Source organism: Rhincodon typus, chromosome 38 (assembly GCF_021869965.1).
Source record: "Rhincodon typus isolate 14 chromosome 38, sRhiTyp1.1, whole genome shotgun sequence".
NCBI classification, from domain to species: Eukaryota; Metazoa; Chordata; class Chondrichthyes; order Orectolobiformes; family Rhincodontidae; genus Rhincodon; species Rhincodon typus.
In genome coordinates, this window is record NC_063369.1 from 20,017,019 (window position 1) to 20,039,231 (window position 22,213).

The 22,213-nt window shown below is 42.4% G+C and overlaps 1 protein-coding gene across 1 annotated transcript in view; it reads left to right on the top strand.

Annotated features, from left to right (window-relative positions):
- Positions 1-22,213, top strand: part of LOC109912220 (EVI5-like protein) — a 255,491-nt gene that overhangs the window by 160,048 nt on the left and 73,230 nt on the right. The window contains exon 14 of the mRNA XM_048617851.1: positions 3,123-3,251. Within this exon, the coding sequence (XP_048473808.1) occupies positions 3,123-3,251 (129 nt within the window). The remainder of the gene's footprint in view (positions 1-3,122; positions 3,252-22,213) is intronic.

Sequence of the window (22,213 nt, forward strand, 5' to 3'; positions counted from 1 at the left end):
TGATGGGGAAGCTGTGTTTACACTTTGGCAATGTGTAAAAACTAGAATTCTGTTACAGCAATAATTAAGTGGACAATTAATTAGTGTCTTATGAAACTTCGGTAATTCTGGGAGCCCAAGGCTTATACCCCACTTATTTCAAGAAAAGTGTTTTGTCTCTGAATACCGCTTTGTTCAATTTGATGGCACTATTTTGGAAATGTTATTGTTTAGCAATGCTTCCTTCTTTCATAGCCTTTAATATTTATCCTTTTAAGGTTTTGCAATCCTCACTTAAATTTTGATTGATTTGGATAATACCTTGTGATAATGCGTCCAAGTTTTAATGGTCATCATAAACAGTTGTCCTCATTACCCTTTCTGAAATCCAATTCTGAGTCTTTGCCTCCTTCTAGCTGAGTTGGTAACCATAAGAAACTCTTTCTATTTTTACCCTTAATTTTCTTGATTTTTGAACACTTCTATCCCAGTGTGTAGCTTCCAAAGTCTCATCGCTACTCTTGGCCCTCTTCTTAACTTTCGTTGCGTTTTTTTTCTTGCGAAGAAGGAGCCCAAAGCCTGCAGGTAGGGTCTCGGATCAGTCATTGGCTTCTTGCTCTTTCATTGATTGATTCAATATATAAAACTCAACCCCACTTTCTCTGCTTATTGAATTTTTCCACCTACTTGTTCACCAGTCGCAATTCTTTGCTTTAATCAGACTCTGCAGCTCTGCTGTTGGACTTCATCTCACATTTAGACTTCTTTGAGAATGTTTAAGCCTCTCCTCAAAGTAAGTTACAACCACTGGCGGCTTCAGTTCTTTTTGAGTTACAAATCTTGCAAAAACCAGATGCTTCTTCATGCCCTAAGTCACATGTTCCCATTTTGTCTCCTGCACATCCTCCCTACCTCCTCTCTTCCTTTGTATCCGTGTGCTTCCTTGCGTTCTTCTGCACTCTCACCCTGCTTCCCCTCTTGCTATTTGGCCCCTAATGCCTGTTCAGCAATATCTGTTCAACAATATCACCCCTTCTCAATCCCTATGCTGTTTATTTCACAATCTCTCAATCTGTTTGAGATACACTGTTGAAAGTCTTGTGCGCTTGGATATCAGATGTCTGGTTTCCCCTGTCACACCACTATTGACTTGCCCACTTAGCAGTGTATTTGCAAAATCTACATGTGCAAGGCAGTGTTTAAGTCATACTGTTAGATGATCTTCTGCAGCAACATTTTGCCCAATGTACTTCAGATTGTACTGCTATACTTGCGAGATGGTCAGTAGGCTTTTGAAGTGAGCAGGAATTGGGCTGGAGGAGTCTGGCCTTGGTATTCTGCTCATTGCATTAATGTGTGTTGGAGAAAGAAGCTAGGAAGGCTGGTGTTTGTCCCATACCCTACACAGTCTGAGTCCACTGATTTTCTGCACACATGTTTGTTGCTCCATGCTGCACTCCAGACCAGTGTGAAGCATGAGTTTAATTTGCTGCATCACCAGCCAGCACTGTTCTGCAGGCGAACCCTGAGCTGACGTGTACGTGGCCTCCTGATATGAGAGCCACCTCGGGGTAAAACCTTTGCAAGGCGGTTGATCAGATAAAAAGGAGCAGTGCAAATGTCAAAGGCAAGTTCACAGTGCTTGTGGTTGTCAGCCATTATAACACTAACTTTTTGCTCAGATTGGGTGGAGTGGGTGAGATTTTTTTTTTAAAAAAAAATGCCTTTTGCAGCTCGAATCTCAAGCTGTTCTTTGACAACTTCTAAATTGCCAGCTTTCGACTAGGCGATGGGTTTTTATTTTGTGAACCAATACTCTTAAGTTTCTGATTTGAATCTTTTAGATTTATTTTGATCCTTTTCAGCTGATTTGCTAAGTTGGCAGTGATGTTCGACCATTCTTTCTCCCAAAGAAAATGGGATGGGAGCATTTTGGGGGCTACTTTTGTTTTTAAAGAATGTGGCTACAACATTTAGTTTTATCTTGGAAGATTTTTCTTTTTTTTTTTGATGTTAGCAGTCAAGAAAGTAAATGATCAAGTGGTGTTCATCAAGTCCTGAATTTGGAACCGAGTTTCCAGTTTCAGTGCCATTATTGATAGAAGCTTGGCCAAGTACAAGAGGAAGATATATAGTGGATAAAATCCTCCAGTCGTCCCTGCCAGTGTGGAGTGGACTGGAGTGGATTTGGCAGTCAACTATGGAGGAGACTGAAAATTTCCTGTCACCTGCAATTAGGGTTGGTGCCCATGTGGGACATTTACTTATCATCCCACCCTGCTACAGACCACGGTGCAGCATGTGAGATATTTCTGTTGTGTGTGCTACCGTGCAAAACAAGCTGAGTAAACTGTCAAAATGTTTCCACACTCCTAGGACACTCCAAGTAACCTGAAATCTTGTCATCATGATAACATATTTCTTTAAAGAGTCATCTGTTACTGTTGAAAACCTTGAACAAAGGATGAAAATGCTGCAATTACACAGCAAGTCTGTAGACAGCTGAAACAATTGGTTACATTTTCTATTTTGTGTCCTTTGTGACAAGTGCCAGGCAATGATCATTACCAATGAGAGAGGATCAAGCCACCTTTGCTTGGAGTTCAGTTGCGTTACCATTGCTGAATTTGTCCACAATTCCTGGGGGCTTACCACTGAACAAAAACTTTGCTGTATAAACACTATGGCAACAAGACTTGAGAATTTTAAATGAGTAACTCACCTTCTGATTCTCCAAAGTCTGTGCACAATTTACACTGTCCAAGTCCCTCCTCTGCCCCTCCCTGCTCTCTGTCTGCCCATGCTCCTCTCTGCCTGTTTCCCATCCTCCTCCTGTCCACTTATGCTCTCCCCAGTCTCACCCCCGACCTTCAATCCACCATGCCTTTACACGCTCCTCCCTCCTTCTGCCCTCACCCCACGACAACTTCCTTTTCCACACAACCAGCTCGGTTAGTGGCATAGGCCAAAAAGCCAAGGGCTGGATATCCAAACTGATGCATTAGTGTTGATGAGTGTGGCTGATTTTATATTGGGATGATCCAAGTGTGGAATGTAAGGTGACACATTAACACTGCTGGTTTGGTTTTGACTGTCATGGGCTACATCTGAAATCCACTTCCGTTTTCTTTTACATCCCATAGTGTGATCACCATCACAAAGAGGAGATTGTCATGCAACTGAAGATGGAGCTAGAACAATCTCGATTGAGAGAGGCTGAGACAGTGACAGCACTCAAAGAAATGCAGGATAAGGTTCTGGAAATGGAGAAGGTGAGAACATGATTTTGCTGCTGCTACGGGATTCGGCTCTAGAATCTGCAAACTCTAATCAGCATAGAGTGAAATATGTATTAATGTGTTTTTTCAGTCTTCAATTAGAATGTAAAAGATAATAACACAATGTTTGCATAAGGCAAACATTTGTTACTAATCAGACACCCTAAAGGGATCCACAGTTCCTGCTTAGAAAAAAAAAATTGAAGTGAACAGGCAAGTGAAGACCCTCTGAGAGGCAGTCAACATCATCAAGAGGCACAGATGATGAGGAGACTGAGGCAGGCAATCAGCATCACTGTGAAGTCTGAGTAAGATGAGAACCCTGAAACAGGTTGTCAGCATCATTGAGAGAGTGGATGAGATGAGGATCCTGTGATGAGCAATCCAAGATAGAGTTAGATTTATTGGAGCTTATTTGAGTTTGTATTTCTGTAGTACAGAGAAAGGAACTACTGCTTAGTGAATCTGCAAGGTGACTAGAGACAGGAACTGAATATGCAGTGGTATTCAGTTTTTTAGGAAGGACAGACAAAGAGGAAAAGGAAATGGAGTAGCATTGCTTGTTAGAGACCATTAGTGCAATCATGAAGGATATTAGCTCTAGTGAAATGGGATTTATATGGGTAAAGCTTAGAAACACCAGGGGATCGAAAACAATAGTGGGTTTTTGATATAGACCTTTAAACTGTAGTGGTAACACTGGGGAAGGCATTAAAAAGGAAATTAATGACACAAGCAATAAAGGTACAGCTGTAATTATGGGTAGGCTTAATCTGCACATAGGTGGGGCAAATCACATCACTATCAATGCTGAAGAGGATGTATTCCAGGAGTATGTAAGGGATGGTTTTCTGGATCAATAAGTTGAGGAAACAACTAGGGAACTGACTATCCTAGACTGGTTATTGTATAATCAGAAACAAATAATTGGTAATCTCACTGTGCAAGGCCACCTGAGGAAGAGTGACCATAATATGATAGAATTCTTTGTTAAGGTGGATGGTGATGTCATTGATCTGAGACTAGGTTCCTGAGTCTAAATAAAACAACATACAATGGTATGAAGTGTGAGCTGACTATGATAAATCGGGGAACATTGCTGATAGGAATGCTAGTGGATATGGCAAACATTTAAAGGGTACTACTTTCTAAAGTACTTAAGGAAGTGGCCCAATGCATTGGTGGCCACCTTTCAAGGTTCTAGTTTTTGTTCAATTCTTCCTACAAATTTGGAGGAAGCTAATGTAACCTCACTATTTTAAAAAAAGGAGGTAGAGAGAAAATGGAATTGTAGACCAGTTAGCCTGACAGTGGTAGTAAGTAAAATGCCAAAGTCCATTATAAAAGATTTAATAGCAGAACACTTGGAAAACAGTAACTGAATCAGATTGAGTCAGCTTGGCTTTATGAAAGGGAAATCGTGCTTGACCAATCTACTGGAATTCTTTTGAGTATGTACCTAGCAGAGTTGATCAGGGCAACCCAGTGGATGTGGTTTACTTGTACTTTCAGAAGACTTTCAATAAGGTCCCACATAAGAGATTAACATGTAAAATTAAAGCACATGGGATTAGGGCTAGTGTACTGGGAAAACAAGGAGTAGGAATAAACTTTTCTGAAGAAGGGTCTAGACCCAAAATGTCAGCTTTCCTGCTCCTCTGCTGCTTGGCCTGCTGTGTTCATCCAGCTCTACACCTTGGTATATCAGATTCCCCGGCACCGGCAGTTCCTACTATCTCAGAAGGAATAAACAGGTCTTTTTCTGAATGACAGCAATGATTAGTGGGGTACCACAGGAATCAGTGGTAGAACCCCAGCTATTCACAGTATATATTAATGATTTAGATGAGAGAACGAAGTGCAATATCTCCAAATTTACAGATGACAAAGCTGGGTGGGAGGATGAGCTGTGAGGAGGATAGAGATGCTTCATTGTGATTTGGACAAAAAGTTCAGTGGGTGGGGAAATGATGGCAGATGCTGTATAACATGGATAAATGTGAAGTTATCCACTTTGTAGCAAAAACAGGAAGGCAGATTATTAACTGGCAATAGATTGATTGATCAGGAGGTGTCCTTATACACCAGTCGTTGAAAGAAACCATGCAAGTGCAGCAACTAATGAAGGCAAATGGTATGTTGGCCTTCATAGCAAGAGGATTTGGGTACAGGAGTGGGGACATCTTCCTACAATTGTATAGGCCTTCGTGAGATGACATCTGGAGTACTGCATTCAGTTTTGGTCTTCCTGTTTTGGAAAATGTTGTTAAATTTGAAGGGGTTCAGAACAGATTTACAAAGTTATTGCCAGGAATCCAGATTTGAGCTATAGGAAGAAGCTGAATAGGCTGAGGCTATTTTCCATCGAGTGTCGGAAGCTGAGGGGTGAGCTTATTGAAGTTTATAAAATTGAGGGGCGTGGATAGGGTCAATAGTCAAGGTCTTTTCTGCAGGATAGGGGAGTCCAAAACTAAAGGGCATAGGTATAAGGTAAGATGGGGAAGATTTAAAAAGGGACCTAAAGTGCAACTTTTTCATGCAGAGAGTGGAACATGTATGGGATGAGCTGCCAGAGGAAGTGTTGGAGGCTGATATAATTACAACATTTAAAAGGCATCTGGATAGGTACAGAAATAGGAAGGATTTAGAGGAATATGGACCAAATGCTGGCAAATGGGATAAGATTAATTTAGGATATCTGGTTAGCATGGGCGAGTTGGACCGAAGGGTCTGTTTGCACGCTGTGCATCTCATAAAATCCCTCCAGTGTGGAAGCAGGCCATTTGGCCCATCAGGTCTACACCAACCCTTTGAAAAGTCCCATCCAGATCCACACCCCCATCTCTGTAACCCTGCATTTCCCATGGCTAATCCACCTAACCTACACTTCCCTGGGCACTATGGGCAATTTAGTTTGGCCAAATCCATCTAACTTGCACACCTTTGGACTGGAGGAAATTGGAGCACCCAGAGGAAACCCATGCATTTACGGACAGAAAATGCAGCCTCCACTCATACTGTCGCCCGATGGTGGATTCAAATCCAGGCAATAGTGCTAACCATTGAGCCACCGTGCCGCTCTGTGACTCTGTGCGTTTTGGCCTCCTTACTTAAAATATTTACTTGCCCCAGTGGAAGTGCACTACATGTTTACCAAATTGATTCCTGGGATGGCAGGACTGATGTATGAAGAAAGACTGGATTAATTAGGGTTATATTCACTGGTGTTTAGAAGAATCAGGAGGCATCCCACAGAAACCTAAAACTCTAACGTGACCAGACAGAGGGAATGCCGGAAGGATGTTTCCAATGATCAGCAAATCCAAAACTAGGGGTCACGGCCTAAGGATATGGAGTAGGCTATTTAGGATTGAGATGAGGAGAAACTTCTTTATTCAGAGTGGTGAACCTGTGGAATTTCCTGCCACAGAAGGCAGTTGAGGCCAAAATGTTGAATATTTTCAAGGAGTTGGGTGCAGCTTTTTGGACTGAAGGACTGAAAGGGCAGGGAGAAAGCAGGAACAGAATATTGAGTTAGATGATCAGCCATGTATGGCAGAGCAGGCTCGAAGGGCAGAAAGGCCTACTCCTCCTATTTTCTATGTCTGTGTTTAAGTCTCTTGTAAAGGTGTCATCTATTCTTAAATGTCAACAGGGTATGTAAATTGGTGGTAAAGTTAATTAAAATATATTTTAAAAAAGCATAAATAACTGGATATTATAATAAGAACCAGCACAAGTTCAGGAAGGTTTAAAGTAGTATTACAGCTCAGCCAAAATTTTCAGGTCTGAGAAGCAAACAAAGAAAAATCAGAAACGTGACATCATTAGGAAACAGCATGAAGGTCACCAGAGTTGAAAACCTGCCGAGACAGAGCTTGGAAACAAATCAAATTGCAGGATCTCAAATGTAGTAGTCTCAGAATCACTCAGTGCCATGTGCTTAGGTGATCTGGGATAGATGACTAGACAGTTGGTTCATAGCCTGAGTGATGGTGTAGGCGGAAGGAATTCAGATTATTGAGGGATTTGGACTGATTCTGGGCAAGATGAGAAATGTACTGGCGAAACAGGACCGTATCCCCATCCCCAACAGGACCGTAACCAATATGCTCGTAGGCATTCACCAGTTAGTGAAGAAAGGGTTAAACTAGAGCAGTAGGTGGGTGGGAACCTGAATGGGGAGACAAGTGAGGGAAACAAAGAGGAAAGTAGAAAGCAAAAGTGGGAATGAAGGCTAGCAGTAAATAGGACTGGAGTACAAATGAAATGTGTCAAAATATCAGAGACCAGTCTAAAAGCACTTTGATAAAACCAAGAACTGCAGAAGCTGAAAAGTTGAAACACAAACCAAGTGCTGGAGAAACTGAACAAGTCTCGCAACATCTGTAAACAGAGAAAAACAGTTAAAATTTTAAGTCCATTCTGACAAAGGGTCACTGGACTCAATGTTAACTCTGTTTTTCTTTCTCCTCATGCTGCCGGACCTGTTGAGTTTCTCCAGCACTTTGGCTTTGTTTCTAAAGATCAATTTTGTTTCTAAAGAACGCATAGAGCATCCACAGTAAGGTGGACGAATGAACGGTACAATTGTTGTAAATGAGTATAATATGATGGTGATTATCGAGTCTTGGTTGCAAGGTGACCAAGGCTGGGAACTGTACATCCAAGACTATTCAGTCTTCAAAAAGGACAGACAAAATGGGAAAGGAGCTGGGATGAAATTGACAATGAAAGATGAATTTCATACAAAAGTCAGAAAGAATATTGCTGCAGGAAATCTATATATAGAATCAGTTGGGTGGAGTTGTGCAAGAGGGGTGGAAAACATTAGTGGGAGTCATCTATAGGCCTCCACACTGTAATGGTGCAGAAAGGATGGCAATAAACAGGAAATTAGAGGGTACAACAAGGGTACTACAATAATCATGGGTGATTTCAATCTACGCACTGGGCAAACAACGTCAGCAATAACACTGTGGTGTATGAATTCCTGGAGTGTGCACAAAATGGGTTTTTAGATGAGTATGTTGAGAAACCAACTCCAGGCAAGCTATCCTAGACTTGGTTTTAGAATCAAATAGTGGATAGAATCATACAGTACAGAAGAGGCCTTTCAGCTCATTTGAGCCTATAATCACAAAAAATACATTACTACCTGCACTAGTCTTATTTTACCACACTGGGCCCATAGCCTTGAATGTTATGACACTGCGACACTACAAGTACTTTTTAAAAGATTTAGGGCTCCCCCCCTACAATTACCCTTCTCTGCAATGCATTCCAGAACCCCGCTACTCTCTGGGTGAAAATATTTTTCTTCAAATCGTCTCTAAATCTCCTGCCTTTCGGTTCAAAATTGTTATTCCCCTTCAACTAAGGGGAACAGTTGCTTTCTATTTTCACTGTGCATTGCCCTCAGATTCTTGCACACCTTTGTCAGATACCCCCTCAACCTTTTTTGCTCCAAAGAAAATAACGTTTAGGACTCTTAGGAACATTGATACTCAGAGGGATCTTGGGGTCCAAGTGCACAGCTCTCTGAAAATGGCAACTCGTGGATGCGATGGTAAAGAAGGGGTATGACATGCTTGCTTTCATCGGTCGGGGCATTGAATATAAAAGTTAGTAAGTTGCGTTACAGCTGCATAAACTTTAGGCCACTTTGGAGTATTATATGCAGTTCTGGTCATCACATTATAGGAAGGATGACCAGCTTTGGACAGGGTGCAAAAGAAGTTCCTGTAGAAGGGTAATACCCAAAATGTTGACTTCTTTCCTCCAGATGCTGCCTGACCTGCTGTGTTCTTCCAGCCTTCTGTTTGTTTCCCAGGTTGTTACCTGTATTGAATGGAAAGGGGAGGTTGAACAAACTTGGATTATTTTCACTAATGCATGAGAGGCTGAGGGGTGACCTGATAGAATATATAAAATTATGAGAAGCATGGATAGGGAGATAGAATCCTTCTCCCAGTGTGAAAATGTCAAATACTAGGGGGCATAGTTTTAAGGTGGGAGGGGAAAGTTTAAAGGAGATGTGCAAAGCAAGATTCTATTTTTATACAGAGGGTGGTAGGTGCCTGAAAAGCGCTGAGAGGGGAGATGATAGAAGCAGAAATGATAGCAATGTTTAAGAGGCAGTTAGACAGACAAATGAACAGGCAGGGAATAGAAGGATATAGACCATGTGGAGGCAGATGGGTTAGTTTAGAATGGCATCATGGTCGGTGCAGAAATGGTGGGCAGAAGGGCCTGATCCTGTGCTGTTCTGTTCTATGTTCTAACCCAAAATTATCCAGCCTCCCTTCATAGCTGAAATGCTTCATCCCAGGCTGAACCTATACAGCACACCCTCCAATGCAGTCATGCCCTTCCTATAGGATGGAGACTGGAACTGCACACATTACTCCAGATGTGGCCTAACCAAAGTTCTGTACAGCTCCAACATTAACCTCCCTGCTCTTATAATCTATGCTTCACTTGACAAGAGCAAGTGTGCTGTATGCCACCTTAACTACCCTATTAACCTGTACATATACTTTCAGGGATCTGTGAACAAGCACCCCAAGATCCCGTCTGTTCCTCTGAGCTTCCTAGTCTCCTGCCATTCATTGATCGATCCCTTGTCTTGTCACTTCTTCTGAAGTGCATCATCTGACATCTATCTGGGTTAAGTTCCATCTGCCCATACGACTAATCCATCTATATGCTCCTACAATCTAATACCTTCCTGCTCACTGTCAACTACTCAGCTAATCTGTGTCATCCGCATGATATGCATGTGGATACACGTGCGCATACTAACAAACCCACTGCCGCCACCACCACATTCTTATCTATGTCATTTTATAAGTATCACAAACTGCCAAACAATAAGGTACCCAGCACTGATCCCTGTGGTACACCACTGAATACCGAGCTCTGATTACTCATCAGCCTCCTACCACCTCCTGTCTCCTATCACGAAGCTGATTTTGGGTACACCTTGCCAAATTATCCTGGATTCCATGAGCTTTCACCTTCTTTATCAATTTTCCATATGGGACCTTGTCAAAGAACTTGCTGAAATCTATAAAAACTAATCAATTGTCCTTACCTTCATCTACATATTTGGTCATTACTTGAAAAATTCCACCAGATTTGTTAGGTGTGATCTCCCTCTGAGAGAGCCATGCTGACTTTCTCTGATCAAGCAATACCTTTCTAAATGGAGATTAATTTTCTCCTTCACTATTTTCTCCAATAGTTTCCCTGCCACTGACATTAGACTAACTGGCCTATAGATCTCCAGTCTATCTGTATCACCCTACTTGTAAAGTGCAACCACATTAGCTGTCCTCTGGTATCAGCCCTGTGGCCACAGATAACTTAACAATTTGGGTCACGGACAATGTAATTTCCTGTTTCGTCTCCCACAGCATTCTGGGATGCAACTCATCTAGACCTGTGGATTTGCCAAAACCTTCAGTATGTGACACAGAGGCACCTTGTTGTGTTTGTAGGGTGATGAAAAGGTATATGGGACACTTGCCTCTATCAATCAAGGCATAGATTACAAAAACAGAGAAGTCATTATGAAGTTGTATAGAACTTTGAGACCACAGCTAGAGTACTGTATGCAGTTCTGGTTGCCTCATTAAAGAAAGGATGTGATTGCACTGGAAGGGTGCAGATGAGTTTCATCAGAATGCTGCCTGGGATGAAAAATCTGTTATGAGGAGAGCTCGGATAGGCTTGGGTTGTTTTCGTTGCAGTTGAGAAGGCTAAGGGGTGATCTGATTGAGGTATACAAGATTAAGATGCATGCACAGAGTGGATAAGGAGCAGCTATTATTTGAAATGTCAGTCATAAGGGGACACTGGTTCAAGGTGAGAGGCAGGAGGTTTGGGGACGATGTGAGGAAAAACTTTTTTTTTACCCAGGAGGTGATGACAGTCTGGAATGCGCTGATTAGAAGGGTGGTAGAGGCAAATTGCTTCACATCCTTTTTTAAAAAAAAGTACCTGGATGAGCACGTGTCATGGCTGTGGGCCAGGTACTGGTAATTGAAATAAGGTTGAAGGTCAGGTATTTCTCATGTGCCAGTGAAACTTGATGGGCTGAAGAGCCTCTTCTGCACTGTACGATTCTGTGCTGTCCTCATTGCTTTTATCAGTCTGCACTAGTGCATCATTTGCACTTGCTATCCTCATCCTCCTGAGTAAAGAAGTACATTTGCCAATGTCTTCTGGCTTGATGCACAGATCACCCCCTTGGTCCCTAATACACCCTTCTCTTTTCCTGGTAATTCTATGAGAAGGAGTTGAGAGGTCTTTTTTAAAAAAAAAAGTGATCATTAACATAAGAGGATCCTTCATTCGGATCGAAAGTAAAGTAATCCAACCCAAAACTAGTGTTCTAAATCTTAATAAAAGAAACTACGAAGGTACATAAGGTGAGTTTACTCGGGTAGACTAGGTAACTTCATTAAAATGCATGGTAGTGAATAGGTAATGGGTAATAGGAAATATTTAAGAAATACATGCATTGTAGCAGTTATGTTCCTTTCGGGCATCAAATCATAATGTGGCAGAACCGTGGTTAATAAAAGAAATTAAGGAAAGTATTACATCCAAGGAGGAGTCATATAAAGCTGCTAGAAAAGTAGCAAGCCCGAAGACTGGCAGCAGTTTAGAACTCAGTAAGAGGTTGATGAAGAGCGAAAACATATGAGTCAACTCGTAAGGAACATAAGAACGACTGAGAGCTTCCATAAGTAAGTGGAAAGAAAAAGATTCATGAAGACAAACGTTGGTCATTTCGCAGTCTGAAATGAGAGAATCAATAATGGAGAATAAGGGAATGGCAGAAAAATTAAACAATCTACTTTACTTTAGTTCTGTCTTCACTGAAGAAGACAGAAGTAACTTCCTAGAAGCGTTTGGGGAAGGAATGGCCTTTTGGAAGGATGAATTTTGAAGGAAATTAGTGTTCATTTTTTTAAAAAGTACTGGTGACATTGAAGGGACTGAAAACTGATAAATCCCCAAGACCTGATGATCTACATTTTTTTTTTAAATCATTCGTGAAATATAGCGCGTTTATTGTCCCATTCCTAATAACCAAGAGGACAGTTAAGAGTCAACTGATTTGCTCTAGATCTGGAGACACATGTTAGCCAGTTGGATACTATAGTGCTCAGTGCTTGGGCCCCAGCTATTCATAACATATCAACAATTTAGATGAAGGAAACAAATGTAATATTTCCAAGTTTGCTGACAATACAAGACTTGGTCAGAGTGAGAGTCGAGAAGGATGTAAAGAGGCTTAAGGGCAATTTAGACAAGTAAATGGGTAAATACATGACAGATGTAGTATGACGTGGGTAAATGTGAAGTTGTGCACTTTTGTATGAAAAACAGAATGACAGTTCGCTTATCATGTAACATTAGCAGAAGGGGAAAGGATGATGTACAAAGAGACCTGACTCTGTTCGTACACTTTGTTGAAAGCAAGCATGCAGGTGCAACAAGCAGTTAGGAAAGAAAATGATATGTTGATCTTCATTGCAACAGCATGTGAGTAACAGGAAGAATGAAGACGGCTGTACAGGGCCTTGTTGAGACCACACCTGTGTGCAGCTTTTGTCTCCTTACTGAAGTAAAGATATATTTATCATGCAGCAAATACTGACCAAAAACTGATTCCAGGGATGGTAGGATTATTGTATGAGGAGGGATTGGGTTCAATTGGACTGGTATTTACTAGAGTTTAGAAAAATGGGAGGGGATCTCACTGAAACACACAAAATTCTGGCGGAGCTGGACAGACAGGCTGCAGAGATGATGGTTCCCCTAGTTGGAGAGTCCAGACTGGTGGTCACTGCCTTAGAGTACAGGACAGGCTTTTTCAGTTGGAAATGATGGGAAATTTCTTCACTGAAGATGATGACCCTATGGAATTCTTTAACACAGGCTGTGGAGGCAAAGACAATGAATAAATTTCTAGAGGCTAAAGGTGTTCAGGAGTGTGGGGGAGGGCAGAACAATGGTGATGAGATAGGAGATCAGCCATGACCATATTGAATTGCAGTGCAAGCTTGATGAGGCCTACTTCTATTTTCTGAGTTTCTATCGGGCAAAATATGTGGTGGGGGATGCAGGAACCTGGACAGACTGAGACTGGTGTAGGTACACCCACAGTGCAGTTGAGGAGACAGTTCTAGGGCTTTTAACCCAGTGATGTTAAAGGAACTGTGATACATTTCCAAGTCGGGAACCTGCAGGTGGTGATGTTCCCAACGTAATCTGCTGCTGTCCACTTGCTATGTGGTAATCAAGAAATTGGGAATAGTGATGGATTGTTATAACACACCCAATTCACTTAGTCTCTTAGGAAAGGAAATATTCTGCTCTTGTCTCCCTGTTGAAAGAATGGGCATGAGGAGAGGTTTTGAGAGGGAAGTGTAAGATAGTAGACAAAAGGTTTCTCAGGAAAATCTGTAGGGCCAGCCAACCGTCAACTTCAGCCATTGATAAGGAAAGAGTCAAGGTCATTGCTCGGTTCTTGAGGGAGGGCTGCTGTTTTAAAGCTTCTTGGTGCTTTAGATGAAAAGAGCAGCTTAAAGGGGAGGGGGCAGAACTGTAAGCAGCAATTGGAATTCTGTTGTGAATGTGGTTTAATTCGCATGAGATGTTGCTCTGAATCGTAAATGTCATGAAGCAGTGTAGCAACGGAGTACTGTCTTGAGTGGTTGATGCTGACTTCTTAACATAACCTGACAACAATACTGGGGGAACAGAAGAGACCACCGTCACACAATGTTAGTGTCAACTGTTTCTGAAGTTTAGGTGCCCGTACCTTTGATCAGGTGATTGGCAACTTATTTTAAGTTTCCAGGTTTTATAGTGTCCTGTTTTGGAGGCTCTGCATATCACTGCACTTGGCAACGTACCCTCTGTTTGATGATATCTGGCAATGAGCACAGATAATTTTAGGGTACTGTGAAAACTATTTCATACGGACAGTGGCTTCTATTAACCAACCCCTATGATAGGCAAGTGAGCTTTTTTGTCAATGATTGGAAAAAAGCTACAATTAGGTTAGGGACCAAGTGTCACAGTAAGAGCTGAAACTGAGGGTTCGTGATCAGGATATTGCTCAGTAAGTGCAGCTTGTAAACACTATTGATGACCCCTTCTGTCACTTTGCTGATAATTGAGAATGGACTGATGGGGTGGCAATTGGCTGGGTTGGATTTGTCCTACTTTTTGTGGACCTACCCAGGCACCCAATGCCTGTGTGGGTTTCCTCTGAATGTTCTGATTCCTCCCATAGTCCAAAGATGTGCAGGTTAAGTGAATTGGCTATGCTAAAATGCCCATAGTGTTCAGGGGATGCCTAGATTAGGAGGGGTTAAAGGGGGAATGGGTCTGGGTGGGATTCTCTGAGGGTCGGTGTGGACTTGTTGGGCCAAAGGGCCTGTTTCCACACTGTAGGGATTCTATGATTCTATGATCTATGATTCTATGTGCAGGTTAGGTGGATTGGCCATGTTAAATTGCCCGTTAGTGTCCAGGGCTGTGCAGGCTAGGTGGATTAGTCATGAGAAATGCAGGGTTTTAGGGATAGGATAGGCAGGTGGTTCTGGGTGGGACGCTGTTCAGAGAGGCGGTGTGGACTCAAGGGGTTGAATGGCCTGCTTCCACACTGTAGGGATTCTGTAAATGTAATTTTCAGGTAGCTGCACTGAAACAGCTTAGCCAGGATTTTGTGGCTAGTTTTGTAACACCAGTCTTCAGTACCATGTCCCAAATGTCTTTGGGGCCATAGCGTTTGCGGTAACCAGTGCATGTAACTGTTTGTGATGGGGTAAATCAAATCTGAGTAGTTTGTGGTCATTGTTACTGATGATAATGCTTAATTTTGGATTTTTTTGTTGCTTCATTAGCTGAATTAAATTTCTCCAGACATCATGGTGGAATGATTTGTCCATACTATAGCATCGCTAACCCAGTATCAGAACATTTTATCTGGGATAATCCAGATATAAGGTGTTTTTGTTTGTGTTGATAGATGCACACACTGTTGTTGGACAAGGAAATGAGAGTTTTAAAGTTGAAATTGTCCCTCCTGTATTGTATATAGTGTTTCCCAACACACAGCCAGGTAAAAGAAATATGTAACCAGCTATTGAGCCTTGGAGTAGCAAAAAGTTAACAGGAAGGTTGAATGAGGGTTAATATTGGCTACCTCTGTTCACACGTGATTTCTGGTAAAAAGCACCAGGAAATGGTGGTATGGGTAACACTTGAGATTTTTTTTCCTGCCACAGTGTCTAAATGTAGTGATTCGTGGGAGTTGTTGAGTAGAAACTGCTTGTTCAATGAGCATTGGGCTTCCAGCATTAGATTATCTGATGGCAATCACAGAACATTGTGTAAAAACACCTCTGTCATGTGAGTCGCACATGTGAACATGAGGTTACAGAGCTGAAGTTTCTTTCTGCACTTAACATTGCTGATGCAGATTATTTTATAACAGCTTTTGGGTTCTGAGGTCCTTGATTCTGAAACTGAGGCATTGATAAATCTAAAAATGTAAGTACCCATTGAACTTCAGGACTGACCTGATCACCAGAATGTTACCTTCTGAGCTTTGTAACAACCTAAGAGGTCCCGTGTGAGCTACACATAAGATGGTTCCCTTAAAGTGTTAATATGTAGGTGCATGCACTTGTGAAAGGTTAGAGGGGATGTTGACAGTGCAGTCATATATGCCTTCTCACTGAAGCCATTCACAGATTAGTTTTTGTATAGTGTACCCTCTGTGGGATCTGCATCTTACTGTCAATGCCTCTCTAAATACTTGCGGCCCATCCACACTTGCTTAATTAAAAAGTGCCCCAAAGTCATGTGTTCCTTCATTTATAAACTAGATAGTAGCTGTTCAATTGTTTCTGTCACTTCCCTCCTACCCATTGCCCACTAAGTGTCCATAGCTCCTGATCCCCATCACAAGTAGTGTAATTCTTCTATTTACCTTTCTCTGCCCATCTATTCCCCTTTCTTCTTTATTGAATCTCTCCCAACTCTCCAAATTTGTTTGCTATCTCCTTTCTTGCCCCTGTTTAGTCCCTTGTTCTTGATATAGGCACTTAAGATCAGCAGGAGACCACTTAGTCCCTGAGGCTTGATTGCCTTTTAATTAGGATGTAGATGATCAGCACCTCAACTCCTCTTCGCCATCTTTGCTGTTTGTCCCTTGATGGCCTTACTCAACCAAAATCTATCCATCTTGTTCTTGTTTTCCGTGGAGGGGGTGGGTGATATTTCAAATTCCTGCGAGAAAGAAGGAATTCAAAGTTTTGCTACTGGACACTCCAGCTCTAATTTTAAAATGCTACCCTATCCTTTGGCAATCATCCCTTTTGGTTTAGAAAGAAAGTTGGTACGTGAATCAAAATGGAATTGAGCTGCGAACCCAAACCTCCTATGTAGGAATATGGGGCTGACTATCCCAAGTCTTCTGATTCATCTACCAGAATATCAGATCCCTCAACTCCAAGTTCTGAAATCTCTCTCCATTTAAATAATCTGTTGCTTATCTGTTCTTCTTGCCAAAGTGGACAAGTCCACATTTTGCTCCATTTGTCATTTTTGCCCATTCACTTCACCCTTTACAGACACTACCTCCTCTTGATAACTTGCTTTCTTATCTGTCTTAGTGGTATCAGAAAACTTAGTGACCATCTATTTGGGAGAAAGATAGTCTAGTGACTAACCATCGAAAGACTCAGGCTAGGCACTGGCAACACGAGTTTGAGTGGTGAAATTTGAATTCAGTTCATGAATCTGGAAACAGTCCCACTCTGAAATGGGACAGCACGATGGCTCAGTGTTTGGCCTCGAGCAACTGTCTGTGTGGAGTTTGCACATTCACCACATCTCTGTGTGGGTTTCCTCCAGGTACTCCGATTTCTGCCCACAGTCCAAAGCTGTGCAGGTTAGGTGGATCGGCCATGGAAATTGCCCATAGTGTCCAGGGATATGCAGGTTAGGTGGATTAGCAATGGGAAATGTAGGGTTACAGGGATAGGGTAGTTGGGGTTGGTCTGCGTGGATTGCTCTTCAGAGGATCGATGTGGATTTGATGGACCAAATGGCCTGTACTGTAGGGATTCTATGATGCTGTATCTATGAAATGGCCTAGCAAACCACTTGGTAACATATTACCACCACCGAGTCTAATAAAAGGAATGCAACTGGGTGAACCACCTGGCATTGGTCATGGCATCAGAAACAACAATAACACAATGGTCCTTTGGATCTGCAGCCCTACTAATATTTGGGTCTTGACCCGTATACTTAGAGTCAACAGCAAGTTATACCTTATGGACAATATCCCAGGTACCACTGTAACCGACCCTGTCAGTAAAACGGGACGAAACCACTGGAAATGGCAGCATTGTGGTGTACAGCCAGGTGGAAATTAGCCTAGAAGATCTCACTGACTCCAGTTCCCATAAATGTCATAAATTGTAAGCAAGGAAATCTGCTGGTTACCACCTATTCTCTTACCTTCTTTCCCTCACCTCCCTTCCCCTTCCTTCTCCCTACCTCATCTGATCCATGAGTTCTCTTCCACGTTGAGCATTTATAGGATACACTGTACTCTGGTTTGGGGATTTCAATGTCCATGACCAAGGCAGGGTAGTAGTACCACTACTGGTCCAGTCCTAAAGGGCGTAGGTACTAGACTACAAGAAGGAAAAACATGCGTAACTTCATCGTCATTAATCTACATGCAACTGCATCTCCATGACAATATTGGTAAAAATGACCACCACACAGACCTTGTGGAAATGAAGTCCTGCTTTTACATCATTGTGTTGTGTCGCATTACCACTGCTAAATGGGACTGATGTCATACAGATCTCATGAGCAAAACTGGGCATCTGTGAGGCAAATTGAGCAGTAGTAGAATTGTGTTCAGTCACCATATGTAACCTCATGACACAGAATACCTCTCTGCCTTCCATTGCCATCAGCACCAGGCATACCTAAAAATGAGGTGTCAAATTAGTGAAGCTACAAAACAGGACCACTTGCATGCCAAACAGCATAAAATTGATGGGGCAATGTGGCACCACACTCGCTGAAACAATCACTAAGCTCTGCAGTCCTACCCCCATCCAGCTTTGAATGGTGTTTGGAAAAGTAAACAACTCACTGGAGAAAAATGTTCTGCAAACATCCCCACCTTCAATGATGGGGAGCTTGGCACATCAGTTATAAAAGACAAACCTGAAGCATTTACAAACTCTTCAGCAATCAGTGCTGAGAGAATGACCCATTTAGGCTTCTTTCTGAGGTCTCCAGCAACACAGATGAAAGCCTTCAGCCAATTCAGTTTGAACAACCTGATCTCCCCAAACTGTTGAAGACACTGGATGCTGCAATATTGATATTCTGGCATTAGTACTAAAGACTAGTGCTAGACGATCAGCCACACCCTTCACCAAGCTGTTGTAGTACATGCGCCCAACAATGTGGCGAATTGTCCAGGTATATCCTGTACTCAAAACGTGGGACAACTCCAACTCCGCCAATTACTGGCCCATCAGTCGGCGCTCTCTAATCAAAATTAATAAAGTAGTTGTTGACAGTGCTATCAAAAGCACTTGCATAACAATAACCTGCTCACTGGTGCTTAGTTTGAGTTCTGTCAAGCCCACTCAACTCCTGACCTCATTGTCTGAAAATAGACAAAAAAGCGGAACTCAAAAAGAGCAGTGAGAATGACAAAAACGCCACACATGACTGAATGTGGTATCAAGGAGTATTCAATAACTGGCAAAACACTAGGAAGCTCAGAGGAACAGAAGGATCTTGGTGTATTTGTCCACAGATCCCTGAAGGTGGTAAACAGGTTAATAGCATAGTTAAGAAAGCATACGGGACAGGAAGGTTATGTTGGGGCTGTACAGACCGTTGGTTAGGCCTCAGCTGGAGTACTGGGCTAATGGTAAGATTCTTGGTAGTTTGGATGAGCAGAGAGATCTCGGTGTCCATGTGCATAGACCACTGAAAGTTGCCACCCAGGTTGATAGCGTTGTTAAGAAGGCATACGGTGTGTTAGGTTTTATTGGTAGAGGGATTGAGTTTCGGAGCCATGAGGTCATGTTGCAGCTGTACAAAACTCTGGTGCGGCCGCACTTGGAGTATTGCGTACAGTTCTGGTCACCGCATTATAGGAAGGATGTGGAAGCATTGGAAAGGGTGCAGAGGAGATTTACCAGGATGTTGCCTGGTATGGCGGGAAGGTCTTATGAGGAAAGGCTGAGGGACTTGAGGCTGTTTTCGTTAGAGAGAAGAAGGTTAAGAGGTGACTTAATAGAGACATACAAGATGATCGGAGGATTAGATAGGGTGGACAGTGGGAGCCTTTTTCCTCGGATGGTGATGGCTAGCACGAGGGGACATAGCTTTAAATTGAGGGGTGATAGATATAGGACAGATGTCAGAGGTTGGTTCTTTACTCAGAGTAGTAAGGGCGTGGAATGCCCTGCCTGCAAAAGTAGTAGACTCGCCAACTTTACGGGTATTTAAATGGTCATTGGATAAACATATGGATGATAATGGAATAGTTTAGGTTAGATGGGCTTCAGATTGGTTTCACAGGTCGGCACAACATGGAGGGCCGAAGGGCCTGTACTGCGCTGTAATGTTCTATGTTCTATGTTCCCTTAGGTGAAATGTCAATCACAAGGGGCGTAATTTTAAGGTGAAAGGCAAAAGCTTGAGGCAATTTGATGAAAACCTTTTTCACCTGGAGGGTGGTTGGAGTCTGGAAGGTATTGCCTGAGAGGGTAGTTGAAGCAAGTAACCTCCACTTTTTAAAAAGCACTTGGATGACCACTTGAAATGGCAATACAATCAAGGCTATGAGCCTGGTGCTGGAAGGTAGAACCCAGTGTAGATTTAATCAGAAGTCTCACGGTACCAGGTTATAGTCCAGCAGGTTTATTTGAAATCGCAAACTTTTGGAGTGCTGCTCCTTCATCAGGTGAAGTGCCAACTTCACGTGACGAAGGGACAGCGCCTCCGAAAGTTTGTGATTTCAAATAAACTTTTTGGACTATAACCTTGTGTCATGAGACTTCTGCTTTTGCCCACCCTGGTCCAACACTGGCACCTCCATATCATAGTGTAGATTTACTGTAGCTTTGGCAGTACATAGTTGGTAGGTGTAAGGGTCTTTTTCTGCATGAAGTGATTCTGAGAAGCCCTGGCAAAACTGAAGCCAATGAGAATTGGAGGAGGGGAAAACGCCATTAGTTGGAGTCATACCTGTCACAAAAGAAGGTGCTCGTGCTTGTTGGAGATCACTCATTTTCAGATGCAGGACATCTCTGCAGGAGTTTGTCAAGGTGATGTCCTAGGCCCAACCATCTTCAACTGCTTCATCAGTGATCATTCCTCCATCATAAGGTCAGATTTATACAGCGCAGAAAAGGCACTTAAGCCCATCAAGTCTGTACTGATTCTGATTTCCTGCACATGTCCCATATCAGATCGGATCAGATAGTGGTGATGTTCACTGAGTACGCAATAAGACCTGGATGGTACCCACACCTGGGCTAACAAGTGACACGTAACATTTATGCCACACAAATGCCAGGCAATGACATCTCAAAAAAGAGAGAATCCAACAATTGTCCCTTGACATTCAACAGCATTGCCATTACTGGATTCCCCACTATCAACATTCTGAGGGGTGCCATTGACCAGAAACTGAACTGGGCCAGCCATATAAATACTGTGGCTATGAGAGCAGGTCAGGGTCAAGTCTGTCATCAAAGACTCTGCACTTGTCTGGATGAGAGTAACATGACACCATCCAGGACAAACAATCAGCTTTTGCACTACATCTAGCAAGGCTTCTCTGATAGTACCTTCTGAACCACCGAGAAGGACAAAGGCAGCAGATACATGGGAACACCACCACCTACATGTTCCCTGTCTGAGCCATAGACCATCCTGACTTGGAAAAATATAACTGTTCCTTCAGTGTAGTTGACTCAAAATCTTGGAGCTCCCTCCCCTTGTGGTATTTACAGCAAATTGGACTGCATTGGTTCAAGAAGGTAGCTCACTACCATCACCAGAATAATTAGGGATGAGCAATAAATACTGGCCCAGCCAGCTACACCCATGGCCAATGAATGAATAAATAAAAGACAGTTTAAAAAATTCGGTCACCACATCCATATCATTGATGTGGATTATAAAGTAGTTGAGGCTGCAGTAACCCAAGCACTGATTCCTGTGGCATTCCATTAGTTACAGCTTACCAACCTGAACATGATCTAGTTATCATTGCTTTCTACTTCCTGTTAACTTTCAAATAAACTCCATGGGCTAGACTACACAGTCTTTTAATTTTTGTATTTTTCCTTATAACCCAGATGATTGGAGGGTGGCAAATGTTATTCCATTGTTCAAGAAGGGGAATAGGGATAATCCTGGGAATTACAGACCAGTCCGTCTTTCTTCTGTGGTGGGCAAATTATTGGAGAGAATTCTGAGAGTTAGTATTTGTGATTATTTGGAAAAGCATAGTTTGATTAGAAATAGTCAGCATGGCTTTGTGAGGGGCAGGTCATGCCTCACAAGCCTTATTGAATTCTTTGAGGATGTGACAAAACACATTGATGAAGGCAGAGCAGTGGACGTGATGTTTATGGATTTTAGCAAGGCATTTGATAAGGTACCCCATGGTAGGCTCATTCAGAAAGTAAGGAGGTATGGGATTCAGGGAAATTTGACTGTCCAATAGAAGATTGAGGGTGGTAGTAGATGGAAAGTATTCAGCTTGGAGCTCGGTGACCAGTGGTGTTCCACAGGGATAGTAGGAACTGCAGATACTGGAGAATCTGAGATAACAAGGTGTAGAGCTGGATGAACACAGCAGG